This window comes from Neomonachus schauinslandi, chromosome 3 (assembly GCF_002201575.2).
Source record: "Neomonachus schauinslandi chromosome 3, ASM220157v2, whole genome shotgun sequence".
NCBI classification, from domain to species: domain Eukaryota; kingdom Metazoa; phylum Chordata; class Mammalia; order Carnivora; family Phocidae; genus Neomonachus; species Neomonachus schauinslandi.
Window position 1 is genome coordinate 133,402,424 of NC_058405.1, and position 21,265 is coordinate 133,423,688.

General features: G+C 37.2%; 1 protein-coding gene across 1 annotated transcript in view; it reads left to right on the forward strand.

The window, feature by feature from the left end:
- Positions 1-4,140: 4,140 nt before the first annotated feature.
- HAT1 (histone acetyltransferase 1) overlaps positions 4,141-21,265 on the forward strand; it is a 61,939-nt gene continuing 44,814 nt past the window's right edge. Inside the window, exons 1-2 of the mRNA XM_021702870.1 lie at positions 4,141-4,194; positions 6,545-6,649. Of these exons, the coding sequence (XP_021558545.1) occupies positions 4,188-4,194; positions 6,545-6,649 (112 nt within the window). The 5' untranslated portion in view covers positions 4,141-4,187. The remainder of the gene's footprint in view (positions 4,195-6,544; positions 6,650-21,265) is intronic.

The window sequence follows — 21,265 nt, forward strand, 5'->3', positions numbered from 1 at the left end:
TGAAATAATGTATCAGTTTAAAATGAATATTTTTAGTCATAATTTTTATCACTTTTCAGTCTTATTTCTTTAATATCTAAGTATCTTTGGTAAAGTTTTCTTCACCCTCCCTCTACCCTGAAGTTTTCCATATTAAGAAACAACACAAGGGGCGCCTGGGTGGCTCAGTTGGTTAAGCGACTGCCTTCGGCTCAGGTCATGATCCTGGAGTCCCGGGATCGAGTCCCGTATCGGGCTCCCTGCTTGGCAGGGAGTCTGCTTCTCCCTCTGGCCCTCCCCCCTCTCATGCTCTCTCTATCTCATTCTCTCTCTCAAATAAATAAATAAAATCTTTAAAAAAAAAAGAAACAACACAAAACAGCAAAAAAATTTAAGACAGAAGAATAATGCTCATTTTTTTGTTGGCTATCATTGAAAAAAATATTTGAAACAGCATTTTCACTATGGAATGTGAAATATCTTAGGCAATATTGTATTACCCTAGGTCACACATAATTAATGCCATTCTTACAAATTATAGTTTCAAAAAGTGAAGCATGCATCACTGGATGGTCATTTGTAAACAAGTATAAGCAATTATAGTGCTCTTCCCTCATTTTGACCAATCTTTGCCTGAAAATATGACATAATGAAAAAGGAGAAATATTAATTTTCAACTCTTCCTTGTTTCAATTAAGCTGTTTCTCTTTGATTCATAGAATGTAAAGTGGGTAAGAAGTTAGCAAATATGTCCAAAAACCTCCAAAAAGATGCTAAGTTTCTAATTATGAAAGAAAACAACATAGCCTCATTAAAAGTAGCAAACAGTATTTTTTTTAAAAAATCCCTCATTAATTCTCTTCTCCAAACTCTCCTTTCTAGAGGCAGTCAGTCACTGTTAAACTTGTTAGGTATGCTTTTAGATGTTTTCTATGTTTATATCAAAACACACTTCTTTATATGAATAACATAACATTATAATATTGTATAACTTATTTTTTAACCTATTATATAGTAGATATTCTCCCAAGTCAGTACATATTAACCAACCCCTTTTGATGAATGTTTAGGCTATTTCCAATTTTTCAGTAAAATTAATGCTGCATTGAACATCTTCGTTCATATATCTTTGCATTCTTATGCAAAGAGTTTTGTAGGACAAATGCTTGTAAGTGGAACTGCTACCTCAAAAGATATATAAATTTAAAAAGCATACAAATTAAAAAAATGTGTTAAATTTGTTAAAATTGCTAAATTACTTCTCAAAAAGTACTAGTTTGTATTCCTATGGTAGTGTATGAGAGTTACAAAATGGAGTGTGCAAATTGTTGGCAATGTGTGTCTTTAAGTTATTCTAATATTTTCGATAAGAACTGATCTATTTTTATTTTATTTTAACTCTTATGAAAATCAAGTAGGTGGGTAGGGCATTCTGGGTAATTGGTCTGGGAATTGAAACTCATTGCCTCCCCGCACCCCTATTAATGCTATGAACTAAACAAATGAGTTAACTAGCTATTGTTACTTACCTGTAGAAAGGTATATATTTTGAAATAAAAATACATTAAGTATCTGCATTTTTCTTTTAGATCCCAGATTTCCTATATGCATTGTCTGATGTCCATCTCTTTAATACCATGTTTTTTAAAAAAAAAAAATCTCTTCTGGAGGTTTCCACACAGGATTCCAAAATTTACTAGGCCGTATGTGTTTGAACCTATATCAAACATGTGGTTGCCAGTTCATTCCTAATAGTGAAATACGGCTTTTTCCTTAGAGAAAAATGCCTTTTCCAAACATCCTATTCTAGAATAAATATTATCATACTACTATCACTTCATATTAACATATAATTTTAGAGTTTAGAAACCTCTTTCATAAATATTGTTCCATTTGATTTTCACAACCCAGGTGTGGTGACTGGAAGGATAGTTTTATTTTCACTTAATAGATGAAACAAGGTTACATGATCATGAAGTAGTAGAAATGAGACTAGCAGGGAATTGAACTTTCCACAGCCCTTTACTGCCTCTTCCATATGTATAAGGACAGCATATCCCTTTTGCAGAAATTTTATTCCATGGTGGTTAACATTTACCTCCTAAATCCCCTTTAGAACAACGTAAAATAAAATTTAAAAAGAGAGGGGAAAACCCTGCAAAAAAAGAAAATGCCTTTTTCCTTTTTGATAATTTACTATTACTTTTCTGAAAGAAGTCATTCTTTTAGAATAACTGTACCTAAACACATATTCCGTGGCATTGTAAAAAATATGTGTGAACAATTCTAAAGATTTTATTTATTTATTTGACACAGAGAGAGAGAGAACACAAGCAGAGGGAGAAGCAGGCAGAGGTAGAGGGTGAAGCAGGCTCCCCGCGGAGCAGGGAGCCCGATGCAGGGCTCGATCCCAGGACTCCGGGATCATGACCCGAGCTGAAGGAAGACGCCCAACCGACTGAGCCACCCAGGAGCCCCTGTGTGAACAATTCTAAGGACAATATAAAACTATAACCTCAGGGTGTCTGGGTGGCTGTCAGTTAAGCATTCAACTCTCAATCTTGGCTCAGGTCATGATCTCAGGGTCATCAGTTCAAGCCCCGCATCGGGCTCCATGCTTAGCATGGAGTCTGCTTGTCCCTCTCCCTCTGCTCCTCCCCCTGATTGCACTCTCTCTCTCTCAAAATAAATTAATGAATAAAATCTTAAAAAAACCCCTATAACCTCAATTCTGTAAGCAGATCATACTAAATGCTAGTCACACAATATGTTTAATTGTACTTCTTCATATTCATCTTATTTCTTATTTATATTTATCATATATAGGTTTCATTACATTTCTTCCCTACAACTAACCATAAAGTCACACGACTAATCTATTTCAGATTTGCTTACTTTCTTATTGTAAGGATAATTGCTTGTCAGCTATTGGCCAACCTACAAATAAGGTGGTTTTGTAAAGAAACAAGTCTTGCCATTTTGGAAAAAAAACGATTATTAAAAAAAAGATCGTTTTCCTTTTTTGATACATAATGTCATTAATAGCAGATTTCAGTTTTCTTCTTAACATTAGGATGGTAATTTCTTGTGCTTCATTAAGGTGTAAAGAAAGATCTGAGCATTCTCCGTACCTTTTCTGATCTTTATCTTCAAGAGGGCCAGCTCCATGCAGCTGAACAAATACTGGGCTGAGTATCTGGAGAAACGAACTCTTACATAGGCTGTATACTGAGTGTGACCTTGGACAATTTCTCTTTTCTGGGCTTTAATATCCTTATTTCTAAAATGAGAGGAAGTGTTAGTTCTAGACTTTCATTCCAAGCGTCCATTTTAGCTCTAGCAATAGCACTGTAAAGCCTATTAACCAACATTTGCTGAGACAAGGCATTTTAGGGTATAGACAATGTTGAGAGAATATTTATGGATACTCAAATAATGCCTTAACTTCTGGGACAAAAAAGTTTCAACAATTATTAATTACCAACAAGCCCTAAGACCCAAATCAGGAAGCATCCTGTGATGTGGTTCAGGCCACTAGAACTTGAGACATGTAGGACAGATCAGGCCACTTGAGGTATTACTAGGTAATAATTTCCGCGCACCAATGGTTGCCTAGTAATCCTAAAAGTGAAAGCAGAGTACCTAAGTATTACACTGTATACTGCTTAAAAACATGACAAAAGAAAAAATAAGAATTTACTGCAAAAGTAGAAACAAAATAAGCGTAAATTTCTCCTGCAACTGCAATTCAATCCCTACATTTTACCGACATAAACCTAGGCCTCAGGTGTTGGTGCAGGCCAAGGGGAAAGTTTTTCTACCAGTCTCCGAAACATCGCTGGCGGAATAGAAAACAGTTTTACGGTATTTATATCATTCAAATCCAATCCCAAAGAAACTCTCCACGGGTGAGCCAGCGAGCATCTTAACATAGACGGCCCCTTACTCGGCCTGCTCCCCGGCTTCGGGCCTGCAAAGCGGCTGACTGCAGTCGCTGTGGCTAGGCAACGGTCGGAGCATTCCCCGCGGTGTCAGCCCCGCCCCTGGAGGTGCTTCCACCTCCCGGCGCCTCGAATCCCCTCCTCTCATTGGCTAGAGACCTGCCAGAGGTGGGCGGGGGAAATGCGTCAGAGAATGAGCTCACTTCCGGCCAGGGAGCGCGCGGGTTGATTCGTCCTTCCTCAGCCGCGGGTGCTCGCAGCTCGGAAATGGCGGGTAAGTTCCCGGGAAAAGTTTACCAAGGGGAGGGGGCGGGTAGGTTTGGGAAAGAACGCCGAGACCGTGGTGACAGTGCCCGCCTGGAACTTTCCGGCTCCGGCCTGGGTTCCAGAAGGCTTGCTTCAGCCTGAAAGCACGAAACTCTCCGCCCAGCTCGCTGTTGGCCGAGGTTCGTGCCCCCGCCCCCAACTACTCGGGCTTCTGTGCCTTCTGCGAAGAACTCGGCCCCTGCGGAGGGCCCAAGAAGCCCTGGGAAAGAGTCGCGATTTGGCTTCTTAGGTGCCAGATGCCTTGAGGCCTGTTTATCTTCTCGTTCTTTTTTTGCACTACTGCCTCAGCCTCAGTAGTTTAGTTCTGTTCCCGCCAGCTGATTTTAATGTTCAGATCGTCCTCCTCTTCCAGGTCTCCCTCCACCTTCCACTACAGTCAACTTCTGAGCTGGCGCGTTGCTGCCTTGCCTTGCACTAGGGCTCTCACTTGAACCTTGACTTCGCAGTCGTCTTTTTAATCTCTCGCGCTTTGGTATTTCTAGGATCGGTTTAGAATTCCTTTGAGAAAGATTGTTCTTGCATTCTTCCTTCATCTAAACTTCTCATAGTATTTTATACTATAATTTTCATGTTCATTCTATTCTTTTTTTTTTGGTCTCTTCAGTTTGCAGCATTTAATAACTAATAATTGCTATTTTGTACGTGTATTAAGACTGTTTTTGGTGTGAGTATATACTTTTTTCCAGCTACATATCTTTTGAAGTGATGGACAGTTTCTACTTTTATCTTTTCCCAGTGCCTTCGTAGTAGTCTTACTACACTTTTATGGATATGCTGGATAGACAGGCTATCACGTGAGCTCTACAGATATTTAAAGGATTCTTCTACCAGATAGTGACTCTGGGATCTTGGGACTACACTGGTACTATAAAAGAGGGGGAACATACGTATTGTGTACGGTGTACATATAGTAAGAATTACACCTAAATTTGAATCTCTGCCTCACCACTCAGTAGTTGGGTGCACTTAAGCAATTAAGCCTCTTTCTAAGCCTGAGCGTTTTAATATTAAATGGGGCTGATATACTATTTACTTGTATAATAAATTTGTGGGGATTAAGCCAATGTATGATTTCACAAGTTAAATTTTGTTGCTTACAGTATATATAATTCCTTGAAATGGGTTCTTTTATCTCAATTTTATAGATTAGGAGATTAGGGTCAGAGGAGTCAAGTAATGTGCTCTAGTTCTAGTTCACAGACCTGGTAAGTAAGTGGTGAAGCCTGGATTTCATTCCAGGAATTCTGACAACAGACAATCTATACTGCCTCAGATGTTCCCTATTTTCTGTGTATGTATGTTTTAACCACTTGTTCAAGTTTATGGCATGTCATTGTACCTTTCTTTTGTTTCTGCTCATGACTTCTTTTTTCCTGAATTTTTATGATTTTTATGTTCATTTTGTCAGGAGATTGTCATCTTTGCTTGAAAGTATCTGGATTGCTTCCATTTTTAATTTGTAGCCCATAGTTTATGACTTTGTACACATATGGTTAAAAAAACTTTTTTTTTAATACAGTGGAAATTTTCTTTCCTAACCCTGTCCCCACTCCTTCTCTCTAATCTTAAGAGATAACCACGATTACCAGTTTCTTGTGTGTCCTTTCTGAGATAATCTATGCATTATCAGTTGATGGTTTTTAAATAGTTGATCTGAAGTACTCTGGCTAGAATTTTTCCAGTAGTAGAGATGAAATGCTATTGTAATTATCAAAGAATATTCTCACCTTGTGTCTTGATGGAGCAGTGGCACATTTTTTATATTTTAAAAAACTGCTTAGGTATAAATCCTAGCAGGTAATATTTATTAGTATTAAATATAAAGAAATGTCAGTAGTTATGTTAATTTTCAGATTTATTTATTTATGTAAAGCAAGCCCAGTTCATTAGCCTCTGACAAAAATGATGTTTTTCCTGTTTTATAATGAGGCAGTCATACTCAGTATATTTATTTTAGGATTATATGGAGAATGACCTGCGCTTTTATGATCTATTAGCAGTTTTATTTATTTGTTTGACAGAGGGAGACAGCGAGGGAGGGAACACAAGCAGGGGGAGCGGGAGCGGGAGGGGGAGAAGCAGGCTTCCCACCAAGCGGGGAGCCCGATGTGGGGCTTGATCTCAGGACCCTAGAACCATGACCTGAGCCAAAGGCAGTCACTTAACCAACTGAGCCACCCAGGCGCCCCTATTAGCATGTTTTAAATCTTCCTTTTATTCCACTTCTAATAAGAACCCTCTGTAGGTTTGACTATTTAAACCATTTCCAACAAGACCTTTTAAAAACTTTCCCTTAGGATTTGGTGCTATGGAGAAATTTTTGGTTGAGTACAAGAGTGCAGTGGAGAAGAAACTGGCAGAGTACAAATGTAACACCAACACAGCAATTGAACTAAAATTAGGTATGTATGCTATTTCTAAGTGGTATTATGTATGTACTGTGTGTTCATATATAATCTTTTTTTTAAGATTTGAAGTAGAATTTTATGTAAGAGCAGTTCATGTAAATGTATAGTTTATGTATTGAACACATTCAGATTTTATTCAATCTTCATTTATGTCGTGGAGTGGGTAGATGTTTAAGAGGTGGCAGAGTTTACATTTAGGAAGTACAGCATGGCAAAAAATGATAGGTGTGAGTGTTCTCAGGCTCTTAAAAATATTTACCTTTACATTTTTGCTTATAAAAATGGTAGGCCATAGTGTTGGTGAGGATGTGGAAAAACACTCATTGCTGATGGGAATGTAAAATGATGCAACTACTTTGGAAAACAGTTTGGCAGGTTCTTAAAAAGTTAAATGCACTATATGACCCAGCAGTTCTACTCCTAGGGATCTACTCAAGAGAAATGAAAACATATGTCTGTACACAAACTGTACATGAATATTCATAGCAGCGTTATTCACAGTAGCCCAAAATGAAACAACCCAGATCTCCATCAACTGGTAATAGAATAAACAAAGTATGATGTATCTATATGATGGAATACTACTTGACAATAAAAAGGAATGAAGGTCTGACACATGCTACAAAATGGGTGAACTCAAAAATATTCTAAGTGAAAGAAAACAAACAAGAAGCCCCCCCCCCATATACAATATGATTCTATTTGTATGAAATGTTTGGAAAAGGCAAATCCAGAGACAGAAGATAGAATGGTAGTTGCCTGAGGCTGACTGAGAATAATGATTGCAAATGGGTATGAGATTTTTTTGGGGGACAATGGCAATGTTTTAAAATTAGAGTGTGGCAATGGTCACACAATTCTAAATTTACTAAAAATTACTGAATTGTATGCTTAAAATAAGTACGTTTTATGGTATGTAAATTATACCTTAACAAAGCTTTTTTTTTTTTTTTAAGATTTTATTTACTTACTTGAGAGAGAGCAAGCCAGAGAGCAAGCACGAACAGTGGGGAGGAGCAGAGGGAGAGGGAGAAGCAGACTCCCCGCTGATCAGGCAGCCCAGTATGGGGCTCAGTCCCAGGACCCCAGGATCATGACCTGAGCCAAAGGCAGACGCTTAACCAACTGAGCCCCCAGGTGCCCCTCAATAAAGCTATTTTAAAAAATAGTTATATGCACATGAATTCTGGTTCCATCACTTTCTGTGGCTGTTTCCTTATCTTATAATGAACTTAATTGTGCTTACTTTTATAGTGGTTATAAAAATTAAATGTAAGGTTAAGTACAAATAAAGTGCATAATCAGGTTGACTTCTAGAAATTCTCAATAAATGTTAGCTTCTACTGTTTAAAATAATACAAGCATAACAAAAACATAAGGTGACAAAGAAGGTACTCCTCACTACAGAGATAATACTTATCTAGATTTTTTTGTGTGTGCATGCATAAAATTACTTTTCTAAAACCAAGATCCTGTTTAAGGCTGTGTACATACCTGTTTTGCATAGTGGCTACTCCATTTTGCATTTCCACCAGCAGTGCACATAGGTTCCAATTTCTCTACATCCTTGTCAACGCTTGTTGTTGTCTGTGGATTTTTTACTGTATTTTTTAAACTATTTTTTAATTTGTCAATGAAAACTGATTTTTAATTTAAGAAAAGTATATACTTTATATCTAAGAGAATCAGCCCTTATTTATTTATTTTTTTTTAGATTTTATTTCTTTACTTGACAGAAAGAGCACAAGCAAGGGGAGTGGAAACAGGATAGGGAGAAGCAGGCTCCCCGCTGAGCAGGGAGCCCAATGCTGAGCTCAAACCCATGACCCTGGGATCATGACCTGAGCTGACCGAGCCACCCAGGAACCCTGAATCAGCCCTTATTTTATCATATATTGCAAATAAATGAGTTTTTGTTTTATGTCTTACAAAAAGGCCCTCCCTACTCTAAGATTATAAAGCAGTTTATCCATTGTTTCTCTAATATTTTTTGGATTTTTTCTTTTTTAAATCGAAACTTTTGAATCTAACTTGGTATAACACATGAGGTAGGAATCCAGCTTTGCTTTCTCAGATGAGTTAACCCATTATCCACCTGCCAGTTTAAGTTGTCTTTTCATTAATGATTTAAAATTTTTCTTTTATCATATTAAAGTATCATATATTCTTGGCTGGCTTTTGGGCCTTTTTTTGATCCTTGAGCCATTAGTGTACTGTTATAATAAATGTTATAATTAATATATGGTGTGACTGGGTCCCCGCTTGTTACTCTTCAGGAGTTTTACTAAGTTTTCTCTAATGTTTGTTCTTCTAGATGAACATTTTATCAAGTTCAAAAAAGATTTTTTGATTTTTTAATTTGCGATCCTATTAAGTTTAATGTAGGGAGAATCAAAATCCTTACATTGTTGAGTCCTTCCTTGCTAATAGCAAGAATATTTTTCTGTTTATTCAGGTCTTATGTCCATCTTTTTAAAGAGTATTAAACTTGGGACGCCTGGGTGGCTCAGTTGTTAAGCGTCTGCCTTAGGCTTGGTTAGTGATCCCAGGGTTCTGGGATTGAGCCCTGCATCAGCCTCCCTGTTCATAGGGAGGCCTCTTGTCCCTTTCCCCCTGCTTGTGTTCCCTCTCTCGCTGTCTCTCTCTCTCTCTCTGTCAAATAAATAAAATCTTTAAAAAATAAATAAGAGTTTTAAACTTTATAGATGGTAAACATTTCTTATTAAGTTTATTTCTAGGTAATTTCATCTATGTTATTGCTGTTATAAATGAGATTTTTTTTCCATTATATTTTTCATCTTATTAATAGTGTGTGAGAAAACTGTGGAAAATAATTTTTAATATATATTTTTTCCCTGTGTCAAAATCCAGGTTACTTAGTAACTCAGGTTCTACACATACATGACAGCTAAAACTGACTGGGTTATTTCTTTTTTTTTTTTTTAATTTTATTTATTTATTCATGAGAGACAGAGAGAGAGAGGCAGAGGGAGAAGCAGGCTCCCAAGGAGCAGGGAGCCTGATGTGGGACTCGATCCCAGGACCCTGGGATCATGACCTGAGCCGAAGGCAGACGCTTAACCATCTGAGCCACCCAGGCGCCCCTGACTGGGTTATTTCATTATTCTAATCTCTTACAGTCATAGTGATAACTTGCTTCCTCAAGCCGACCTTCCTTCCTTCCTCCATTTTTTTTCCCAGCCCTCCTGTCCCAACTCCCTCCCTTCCACCTTCTCTGGACAAATGTTTATTGAAACTTACTATGTGACAGGCACTGTGCTTGGCACATGGGATAACTTGAACTCTTGACTGCATATCCATAATTCCACTAAGGTTTATCCCAAGATTATTCCTCTTACAGAAGCTCTTTTCACTTTGTGTGTGAGGGATTGACAGACACATTTTTTTCACAGAGGTTCCGTGCTTTGGGGTAGGTTACTGTAGAAAAGAGTGAACCTTTTTTTCTATATTTCATTTTAACCATTTTTAAGTGTACAGTTAGGTAGCATTAATTGCTTTCACAATATTGTGTAACCATTAGTTCTATTTCCAAAATTTTTTCATCACCCCAAACAGAAACTTTGTACCTGTTTAGCAGTAAATCCCCATTTACTTTTCCCCTCCAGTCCTTGGTAATCTCTAATCTACTTTGTCTCTATGGATTTACCTGTTCTAGGTATTTTAAATGGAATCTACTTTGTCTTTATGGACTTACCTGTTCTAGATATTTTAAATGGTATCACAACATTATTTGTCCTTTTGTGTGTGGCTTATTTCACTTAGCAATGTTTTCAACTTATTTCACTTAGCAAATATTTCATGTTGTAGAGATATCAGGACTTCATTCCTGTTCATGGCTGAATAATATTCCATTGTGTATTTATAGCACATTTTGTTTATTTATCTGTTGGTGGACATTTGGGTCTTTTCTACTTTGGCTATTGTGAATAAAACTACTATGGACATCAGTATATGAGATCTGTTTGAGTCCCTGTTTTTAATTCTTTTAGTATATATCTAGGAATAGAATTACTGAGTATATGTTAATTCTATGTTTAACATTTTGAGGAACTGCCAAATTGTTTTACATAGTAGCTGTACCATTTTAGTCCCACCAGCAATGTATAGTGTTCCAGTTTCACCATGTCATTGTCAATGCTTGATTATTTTTATAGCCATCTTAGTAGATGTAAAATGATACCTTACTGTGATTTTTGATTTGTATTGCCCTAATGAATAATGATGTTGAGCATCTTTTCATGTGCTTATTGGCCATTTGTATATCTTCTTTGTAGAAGTGTCTATTCAGATCCTTTGCCTATTTTTTCATTGGGTTGTCTTTTCAGTTTTTTGTTTGGAGTTTTTTGTTTTTTTATTTTTTCAATATTATTCATTTATTTATTTGACAGAGAGAGAGAGTGAGAGAGCACAAGCAGGGGGAGTGGCAGAGGGAGAGGGAGAAGCAGGCTCCCTGCTGAGCAAGGAGCCCGATGTGAGGCTTGATCCCAGGACCCTAAGATCATGACCCAAGCCAAAGATAGACACTTAACCAACAGCCAGCCAGGCGCCCCTTTTTTTGTTTGTTTGTTGTTTTTTTTCTTAAACCTGATAATTTTACTGGGTTCTCTTACTTTTTGGGGAGTGGCTTCAAGTGATTTTTTTTTTCAGGCCTACAACCATATCATCTGATCATTTTCATAAATTCACTTTGTTTTTTGTTTTTGCAGATTTTATTTATTTATTTGACAGAGAGAGAGACAGCGAGAGAGGGAATACAAGCAGGGGGAGTGGGAGAGGGAGAAGCAGGCTCCCTGATGAGGGGCTTGATCCCAGGACCCTAGGATTACGACCTGAGCCGAAGGCAGATGCTTAATGACTGTGCCCAGGCACCCCAATTCACTTTGTTTTTGATACATATGCCTCTTTCTTCTCTCTCTCTCTTTTTTTTTTTTTTTTTTTTAAAGTAGGCTCCATACCCATGTGGAGCCCAGCATGGGTTTGGAGCTCACAACCCTGAGATCAAGACCTGAGCTGAGATCAGGAGTCAGACACTCAACCGACTCAGCCACCCAGGCACCCCTGTTCTCTTTTCATATTGCATTGGCTAACACTTTCAGAACAGTGTTAAAAAATAATTACAGTCATCCCTGTTCCTTAGTTTAATGAGAATGGTTCTGGTATTTCTCCACTAAACATGATCCTTGCTTATTACTTTGAAGAATGGTTTGTCTTGTTTGCAAAGAGTTTTTATTCAAACATGTGTATTAGAGTTTATCAAGTGCCATTTTTATTTCATGGAAATAATTTTGGATATATACAATGTTTATAATATTTAATAGGTTTTATTATACTTTTGTATATTGAGTCATCCTTGCATTTATAAAATGAATATCTCGAGATATTTTAATAAGTTCATGAAGACTTTTAAGATATTTTTATGTTACCACTAAAAGATGAGTTTGGTCTGTGTTTTTCTCCTTTGTGCTTACTTTTTAGGGGAGGTGAAGGTCAGCTTTTGTATTCTTTGTTGACTACTTTTCTTGGCCTTACTACTTTACCACTTCCACCCTCACCAGTTTTAAAAGCATTGGATTTACCTAATGGTAAAGGCTTGAAAGAATTCACCTTAATCGTTATGAAGAGGTCCTCTTATGCCATTTAATGTTGTTATTGTTATTATTGTTTTTTACCTTAATACAATTTAGATTGCATTTTCAAGTTTTGTGGTTCGCATGATACATTTTTGACCCTTCCATTTACTTTTAACCTGCCATTCCTTTGAGGTGTGTCTCTTAGAGTGTGCATACTTGGATTTGATTGTATAATTTTTTTTCACCTAGCAATTTTGTTTCCTTTAAATTTATTGTTTGTTGCTTTTGTTACCTCATTTTTCTGTTGTTTCCTTGTACTTTCTCATTCCTATCTCTAACTAATGTGTGTTTTATTTTCCCTGACCTGTCAGTCTCCAGCGTACTCTGTTTTAAATTCTCCTAAAGAGCCATATAACCTGTTCTTAAAATAAAGTATATTGTTAGTTCTGCTGAGATAGTCTTTATATTTTAAGTTCATTCACCATTTGCCAAATACTTATTTAGCCATACTCATGTGGCAGGCGTTTATCTGGGCAGTGGAGATAGAGCAGTATACGGATACAAATAGAGCAGTTCTTGTCTTCATGGAGCTTACATTCTGATTATGAGAAACAGACATAAATACATGAAAGATAGTGATTTGTGTTATGGAGAAAATACAGGGTGATTAGGTCCTACTGCTAAGGTGACATTTGAGTAGATAAAAAAAAGAAATGAATTTGTGAGCAGTGTAGATAGCTCAAGGAAGAGTGTTAACACGCAGAAGAATGGCAAGTGCAGAATGTGCTGGATGTGTTCAAGGAACATTAAGGAAGCCAGTGTGACTGAGAAGGATAGCTTGGGAGGATGACGTGTCTGGAAGCCAAATGATGAAAGTGTTTGAAGGAGGAGGAGGTAGTTAACTATGTCAGGTGTTGCTGGTAGCTCTCATAACATAAGGGCTCTTGGGATTTAGTGATTGGATGTTGTTTTTTTAACGAGAGAAGTGATGGAGTCATAGGATCTACTTGTAAAAAGTAATTTAAGAGATTAAGAGGAGAGGAATTAAAAATGGAGCGTAGACTGTTTTTGAAGTTTTGCTCAGAAGTGGAGTTGAGAAATGGGCAGCTAGAGGAAGACACAGGATAAAGTTAGATGACTTTATTTTTGCTTTTTATTTATTTATTTATTTATTTAATTATTTTTTTTTAAAAGATTTTATTTTTGTATTTGAGAGAGAATGAGATAGAGAGCATGAGAGGGGGGAGGGTCAGAGGGAGAAGCAGGCTCCCAAGGAGCAGGGAGCCTGATGCGGGACTCGATCCTGGGACTCCAGGATCATGACCTGAGCCGAAGGCAGTCGCTTAACCAACTGAGCCACCCAGGCGCCCCTCTATTTTTGCTTTTTAAAAAGTGATGTACAATTTACAGACAATGAAATGCACACTGAGCACATGATTCGGTGAGGTTTGAGGTCCCCTCCCCACCAGTAGCTGCCTTGGGGGGGGGGTTGAATTTAAAACCCAATTTTTGGGAGATTGAGACATGCAACAGATCTGGTGGGCTGCATTCCTCTTTGTTTTGTTTTGTTTTTTAAACAATTGCAAACTTAACAGAAAAGTAGGAAATATAAAAATACAAAGACCTTTTTTCCCTGAACTATTTGAGCATAAATCGCTGACTTGAACCATCACCACATACTCTTTAATGTATATTTACTGTGAACAAGAACATTAGTATACATGGCCAGAATATAATCATCAAAATTAGAAAATTAATATCAATACATTATCACCATTTAATTCTCAGACTCTTAAGTTTTCCCACTTGTCCCCAAATGCCCTTTATAGCAAAGGGATCCAGTTTAATTAGGATCAGGGCTTACATCTGGTTGCCTTGTTTCTTTTGTCCCCTTCAGACTGGAACAGTTGTCTTTTCTCGACTTTCATGACCTTGACACCTTTGAAGATGGCAGACCAGTTATTTTGTAGAATGTCCCTCAGTTTGAGCTTACCTGATGTTTGCTCATGGTTATTTCAGGTTCTGTATCTTTGGTAGGGATATCACAGAAGCATTGGGCAGATCTTATAGCACCTGTCAGTTTTTCATTAAACCTCCAATTCCTTCATTTATTTAGTTCCCATTTTATTGAGTGGATTATAATCTGTTCCTATAATTTTGGTCCTTATATTGTCCCTGATTTGGCCAGTGGGAGCCCAGTTCATGCTGGCTTCTGTATTTTTACATGTCCTCCTCCTCATTTGATTACTTCATTCTTTGATTACTTTCTGGAGCAAAATATTCCAGGCTCATCTGTTATCTCTGCCACAGCTCTGGAATCAGCCATTTCTCCAAGGAGCCTTGTTGGTTTTGTTTTTGTTTTTGTTTTTGTTTATTTTTTAAGAGGAAAATATCATTTTGAAGCTAAGATGTGCTGGGTGAGCAGGTGAGCTTGTTGCCGTTAGTGTTCTAACAATAATGAGAGTGGGCCTTCTCAGTGGACAGAACTTTGTGCCTTCCCTTTTTTCCCCCTCTGAAGATTTATTTATTTATTTGAGAGAGAGAGAGAGAGGGAATGCACACACACGAGTGGGAGGGGAGAGGAAGAGGAAGAGAGAATCTTAAGCAGACTCTGAGCTGAGCTGAGCACAGAGCCTGACACGCGGCTTGATCTCAGGACCCCAAGATCATGATCTGAGCTGAAACCAAGAGTTGGACTCTTAACTGACTGCACCACCCAGGCGCCCCTGCTCCTTCCCATTCATTCCCGGGTCCCTTGTAAGGTGTTACTGTTCTGATTTCTTTCACCAAAATTAGTTTCGCCTGTTTTAGAACCTTATTTCAATGTAGTTATGAATGTATACTCTGTGACTGGCCTAGTTCAGTCAGCATGTTTTTGAGGTACATCCTTCGTTGCCTGTATCAGGGGTTCATTCCTATTTATTGCTGAATACTGTTCCATTGTTGGATATATCACTATTCATCAGTTAATAGACATTTTGGTTTTTCTGGTTTTTGGCTGTTATAAATAACTCTGCCAAGAATGTTCCTGTACAAGTCTTTTTGTGGACATATGATTTTTTTTTTGGATAAATTCCTAGAAGTGGATTTGCTGTGTCATAGGGTAGTTTTACATTTAGCTTTATGAGGTACTTGCCAGACTGATTTCCCAAGTACATTTATATTCATACCAACAGTGTGTTATAATTCTGGTTGCTCCACATCCTCATGAATGTTTGGTGGTGTCAGTTTTAAAAATTCATAGAGTGAAGGGCTCAGTGTTATTAAGACAACAGTTTTCCCCACATTCATTCACAGATTTAATGTAATCTTTTTTTCTATGTCTTAGTTTGATTAGTTGGCCTTATTACTTGGATTTTGCTGGCCTTATTAAATGAGTTGGGAACTGTTCTCTATTTTCTAAAAAGAGTTTGCATAAGATTGATATTATTTTTTAAATTTTTTTAATTTTTAAAGATTTTATTTATTTATTTGAGAGAGCGAGAATGAGAGAGAGTACATGAGAGGGGGGAGGGTCAGAGGGAGAAACGGGCTCCTCGCTGAGCAGGGAGACTGATGCAGGACTCGATCCCGGGACTCCAGGATCATGACCTGAGCCCAAGGCAGTCGCTTAACCAACTGAGCCACCCAGGCGCCCTGATATTATTTTTTTTAAATGTTTGTTAAAATTTACCAGTGAAGCTTTGTGTACCTTGAGTTTTCTTTGTTAGAAAGTTTTTAACTACAAATCTAATTAATAGATTTAGTACTATTCTGATTTGGTGTTTCTTCTTGTGTCAGTTTTGGTAATTTTTGTCTTTTAAGGAAATTTCTTTTAAGGAAATTGTCTTTTAAGGAAATTTTATCTAACTTTTTTGTCTGACTGAGGTTCATAATATTCCCCTATTACCCTGTCAAGGACTGTAGAATATCCAGTCCTTTCTCCGGGATACTGTTAATATGTATTTTCTCTCTTTTTTCTTGATGAGTCTGCCTATCAGTTTATCGATCTTGTTGGTCTTTTCAATAATGGTTATTTTCTGTTGCTTATTGTTTACTTCCTGCTCTTAATCTTTATAATTTCCTTTATTATTCTTTATTATTCTTACTTTAATTTGCTCTTAAGAAATCTCCCTTCTTAAGGTAAATGCTTAAATAATTGGTTTTAAATGTTCCTTTTATAATATTAGCATTAAAATTATAAATTTATCTCTGAATACTAATTAATTGCATACCACCAATTCTGTTATGTTGTGTTTTTATTGTTCAGTTGAAAGTATTCTTACTCTTCTTTGATCTGTGGCCTTATACAGAAAAGTGTTGCTTAATTTCCAAAAATTTGGGGCTTTTCTAGCTATCTTATACTGATTTCTATTTTAATTCTATCAAGGTCAGATTATTTCAGTCTTTTTAAATTTGAGACTTGTTTTATAGGTTAGCACATACCTATTTTGGTGAATGTCCCAGGTATGCTGGAAAATAACTTATATTCTGCAGTTTTGTATAGGGTTGTATAAATGTCAATTGGCTTAATAGTGTTATTCAAGTCTTGTATATTTTTGCTGATTTTTATTGACTTATTCTTTCAGAAAGTTGAGAGAGGTCTGTTGAAATCTCCAACTATAATTGTGGATGTGTCTGTTTCCTCAGTTGTCAGCTTTTGCTTCATGTATTTTTTTCTTCTTTTTTTAAAAATTGAGGTATAGTTATGCTTCATATATTTTGAAGGTCTGGTATTAGGTGCATACAGATGTAGACTTGAGTCTTCTTAATGAATTGACCTGTTAAGCATTATAAAATGTTCCTTCTTTATCTCTGGTAATAAAAGGATCTTTTTATCTCTGTCCCCACTTTAACTCATCTTTCCTTATATTGAAGACTGCTTTTTCAGATAGGAATATTGCAACAAGAGTTACTTAAACATGGGAGAAATAACAGCATGTCTATATGCTGATGCCTGTGATCTGTCAGAGAAGGAAAAAATGATACAGGAAAAGAATGGGGAATATTTGTGGAGTGACATCCTTGAAAATATGAGAAACTACTCTTGAGAGTATCAGTGGAGGGATTAGCCTTAGATGGGAGCATGGAGAATTTCTCTGTCAGTTTAATGAAGGGAAGATCTATGGGAGTGAAGCTGTAAAGGTGGCAGTCTGTACAGGTTCTCTTATGAATGCTTGCTTCCTAAGTGATACAAGAAGCAAGGTTATCAGGTGAGAATGTGATTCTAGAAGATGTTGGAGATTTGAGAAAATAGTCATCTTGTCAAGCAGGAGGAGTGAGTGGACTTCAGAACCATGGTATGATTGTCAGGTAGCACTAAGGGTCCACTTCAAGTTTAGTACTCACGAATGTAAAATGGAGGTCAGCCACATGCAGATGCAAGGATATAGCAAAAAGTGGGCATATAGTCAGATTTGACTAGAATCAACTTTTAGGCTGGCATGACAAAGATTGGAGCAGAGGAGTTGAGGATGTTTATGAAGGAGTGATAATATGGATTGGCCATGGAATTCTACACTGGAAAGGGAGGGAGGAAAGTGAGGATACAGAGGCGGTGAGGGACAGCAAAAATTGTGTCCTAATCAATACATTGTAAGTCCTGGTGCGGGTTGAAGAATTGTTAGAATTACGGTGTCACAGGAAGTAAGCTAGGAAGAGGTAGTGGTAAGATTGTACAATGTTTGACATGGAAATTAAAAGGGTATAGTTACTGATAATGATAAGTAAGAGCTAGGGTATGTCATGGGAATGTTACAGTAAAAAGATTCTTGGAGAAGGAATCAAGAAACTGAAAGGCTGGGTCAGAGATTAATTTTCATGAGTTTTTAAAGTCACCAAGATTTAAGTCAGTTATAATGTTGGAAAGAGTGACAGTAAGCCAGAAACTAAATACTTCAAAGAATGAGGGAAAGATTGGGCATTAGCATCAAAGCTGATTGTTCTTAAGGTGTGAGGAGAAGGACATTGGCCTAAAACCAGCAGTGAAGAGTTAGAAGAACAGCTTGTCCCAGCAGTATAAGGAGAAAGCAGCCACTGCTTGAGAAGGCTGTAAGAGAAGCAGTGTCTTGGGGGAGTGCCAGGTTTGTCCGTGACTGTCAGGGTGAAAAGGTATGGGAGAAGATTCAAGGAAGAGGTTGGGCATATGGAGAATTTTGGTGATAATTGACCTGTGAGTTTCATAGTAGTCACAGGGAGTTGGAGTGGGGTGGGAATTGGCATTAGATTAGTAGTTTTATGCTACTGTATGGGGATGAGAATCCAGGTAAAAAGGGATAACCTAGGAACTTGACTAAAGTTTGCTGGAATAAAGACTATGATGGGATTAATTATGATGATTTCTAAGGTATATTGTAATGTTAAGACCTCTAATGTTGCAGGCTGGTGGAGCTGATGGGAATGTTCCCAGGAGCATTACTGGGCCCTGCCTTCACCCCCACATTTTAAAATAATGTAACTAAACTTACTTTGCTTCTTATGAATATGTCCTTAAACTTACTTTAACATGGTCAGGAAAGTATGTATTGGCCAAAACACTAAGATTTCAGTTGTTTAAAGGACACAGGAGTAAGGGGCGCCTGGGTGGCACAGTTGGTTGAGCATCCGACTCTTGGTTTTGGCTCAGGTCGTGATCTCATGGTTGTGGGATTGAGCCCTGCTCTGTGCTCAGAGCAGAGTCAGCTTGAGCTTCTCTCTCCCTGTCCCTCTGCCCCTCCCACTCATTCTATCTCTCAAATAGATAAATCTTTAAAAGAAAAAAGAAAACACAGGAGTATGAATAAACTTAGATATAGTCCAGAGTACAATTAGGTATTATGGGGAATATGTGGCAGCATCTCTGAAGCTGCTTGAGAACTGGAACCCATTTATATCTGCATTATGAGCGCCTGTCAATGGATCATACATATGTTAAATGCTTAAGCATTATTAAACTTCAAAACGGATTAAATTAACATGCCTTGGTGATTTCTTAATTATGTTTTGGGCTAATAAGACATGTAGAGTGTGGGGCGCCTGGGTGGCTCAGTCGTTAAGCGTCTGCCTTCGGCTCAGGTCATGATCCCAGGGTCCTGGGATCGAGCCGCGCATCGGGATCCCTGCTCCGTGGAAGCCTACTTCTCCCTCTCCCACTCCCCCTGCTTGTGTTCCCTTTCTCGCTGTGTCTCTCCTGTCAAATAAATAAATAAAATCTTAAAAAAAAAAAAAGACGTGTAGAATGTATCTTTTTTTTTCAAGTCTTTATTTAAATTCCAGTTAGTTAACATAGTGTAGAATGCATCTTCTTTTACACATTTTGTCCCTCCTGAAATTACCAAAGTGATCCTGAGAACTAGGAAATATAGGAACTATATATAGGAGTGGAAACAATAGGATTTATGTTCAAATAGAAGATTCATTGTAAGTCTTAATGATCTGTGTTGGCGATAAGGTGCCATTTAGTATTCTGGGCCCTGATCTTCCATTTTTCTCCAAAAATGTGAGAGTTTTTCCTGAAAAGAAAAATTTTAGTGCTTATTTTAAATTAGTATAGTTTTTTTATATTGTATATTTCTCTGTTGGAATAATACATATTTTGCAGAAATTTTGGGAAGTGTATAAGAATATAAGAAATAAAAATTACCCATAATTTTATCACTCAGAATAACTATAGTATTTCTGTATTATAATTTGGGATAATTCCTTCCAGTTTTTTAAACTATATATTCATTTATGTTATTTCTCTTTCATAAAATTGAGGTTACATTGTCATGTTCTGTTCACCTAAATGCATCATAAACATTTTTCTGTCACCAAATATTTCTCAATAGCATTATGTTTAATATTTATATTAAAACTCTTTCATTTATGTAATTTATTTAATCATTTTGGGGTTGTTTGCTTGCTCTCTTGCTTTACTGACATAACTGCATTGTAAAGACTTAAAAATATTTAATGTTTGTTATATCCAGGGGAGTTCACACTTTATACATGTTCTCATGTACATGTATATATGTCCGACTGATTCAGCCTTAAGTCCACTACTTATTTTGTGGCCTTGAGCAAATTAGTCTTTTTTGCATTTTTCATCTAGAAAACGGAGGTAATAATACCTACCTTCCGTAGTTCTTGTGGGGATTAACTACAATGTTTATAAAATCCTTAGCAAATTGCCTGGTACACAGTAAATGTTCAAGTGACAACTAATGATATGGTTAATAACACTGTGTATGACTGCTTCTTATGAATATGTCCTGTGTTGGCATACAACACTGTTCACACAAAAACTTGTTCAGGAACATTCATAGCAGCATTATTCATAATAACCCCAAAATGGAAACATCCTAAATGTCCATTAACCAAGGACTGGATAAGCAAATTATGGTATATCCATATAGTAGAATATTATTCAACCACAAAAAGGAATGAACTAATGGTACATGCTATCACACGGATGAACCTCTAGAACATATTAAGTGAGAGAAGCCAGACATGGGGTACCTGGGTGACTCAGTTGGTTAAGTGTCTGACCTTGATTTCAGGGTTGTGAGTTCAAGCCCTGTGTTGGGCTTCATGCTGGGTGTGGAGCCTACTTAAAAAAAAAAAGAAAAGAAAAAAGAAAGAAGCCAGACATAACAGGCACATATTGTATGATTCCATTTATGTGAAATGTCCAGAACAGACAAATACAGAGATGTGGTTTCATTTCTTTTATGGTAATTACTACACTTATGTAAGTATTGAGGTTTTTTGTTTTTGTTTTTTTAAGTAAGCTCTACACCTAATGATGTGGGGCTTGAACTCATGACCCCAAGATTAGGAGTCATATGTTCTCCCCACTGAGCCAGCCAGGCGTCCCCGAGGGTTTTTTGTTTTTTTACATAAGAGTAGAAAATTCATCTTCATTTCTTATCTGTTACAAATACTAACTTCCTAGCACTAATTGTTGGTTCCTTTTGTCTAGGCCTAGGACTTTTTATCTTAAAGACCCTTTTTGAGGAGATAACTTTTAGGCTGATCTCTATAAAGTATAACCCTGGATGTCTACTCAGTGTGTAATCCC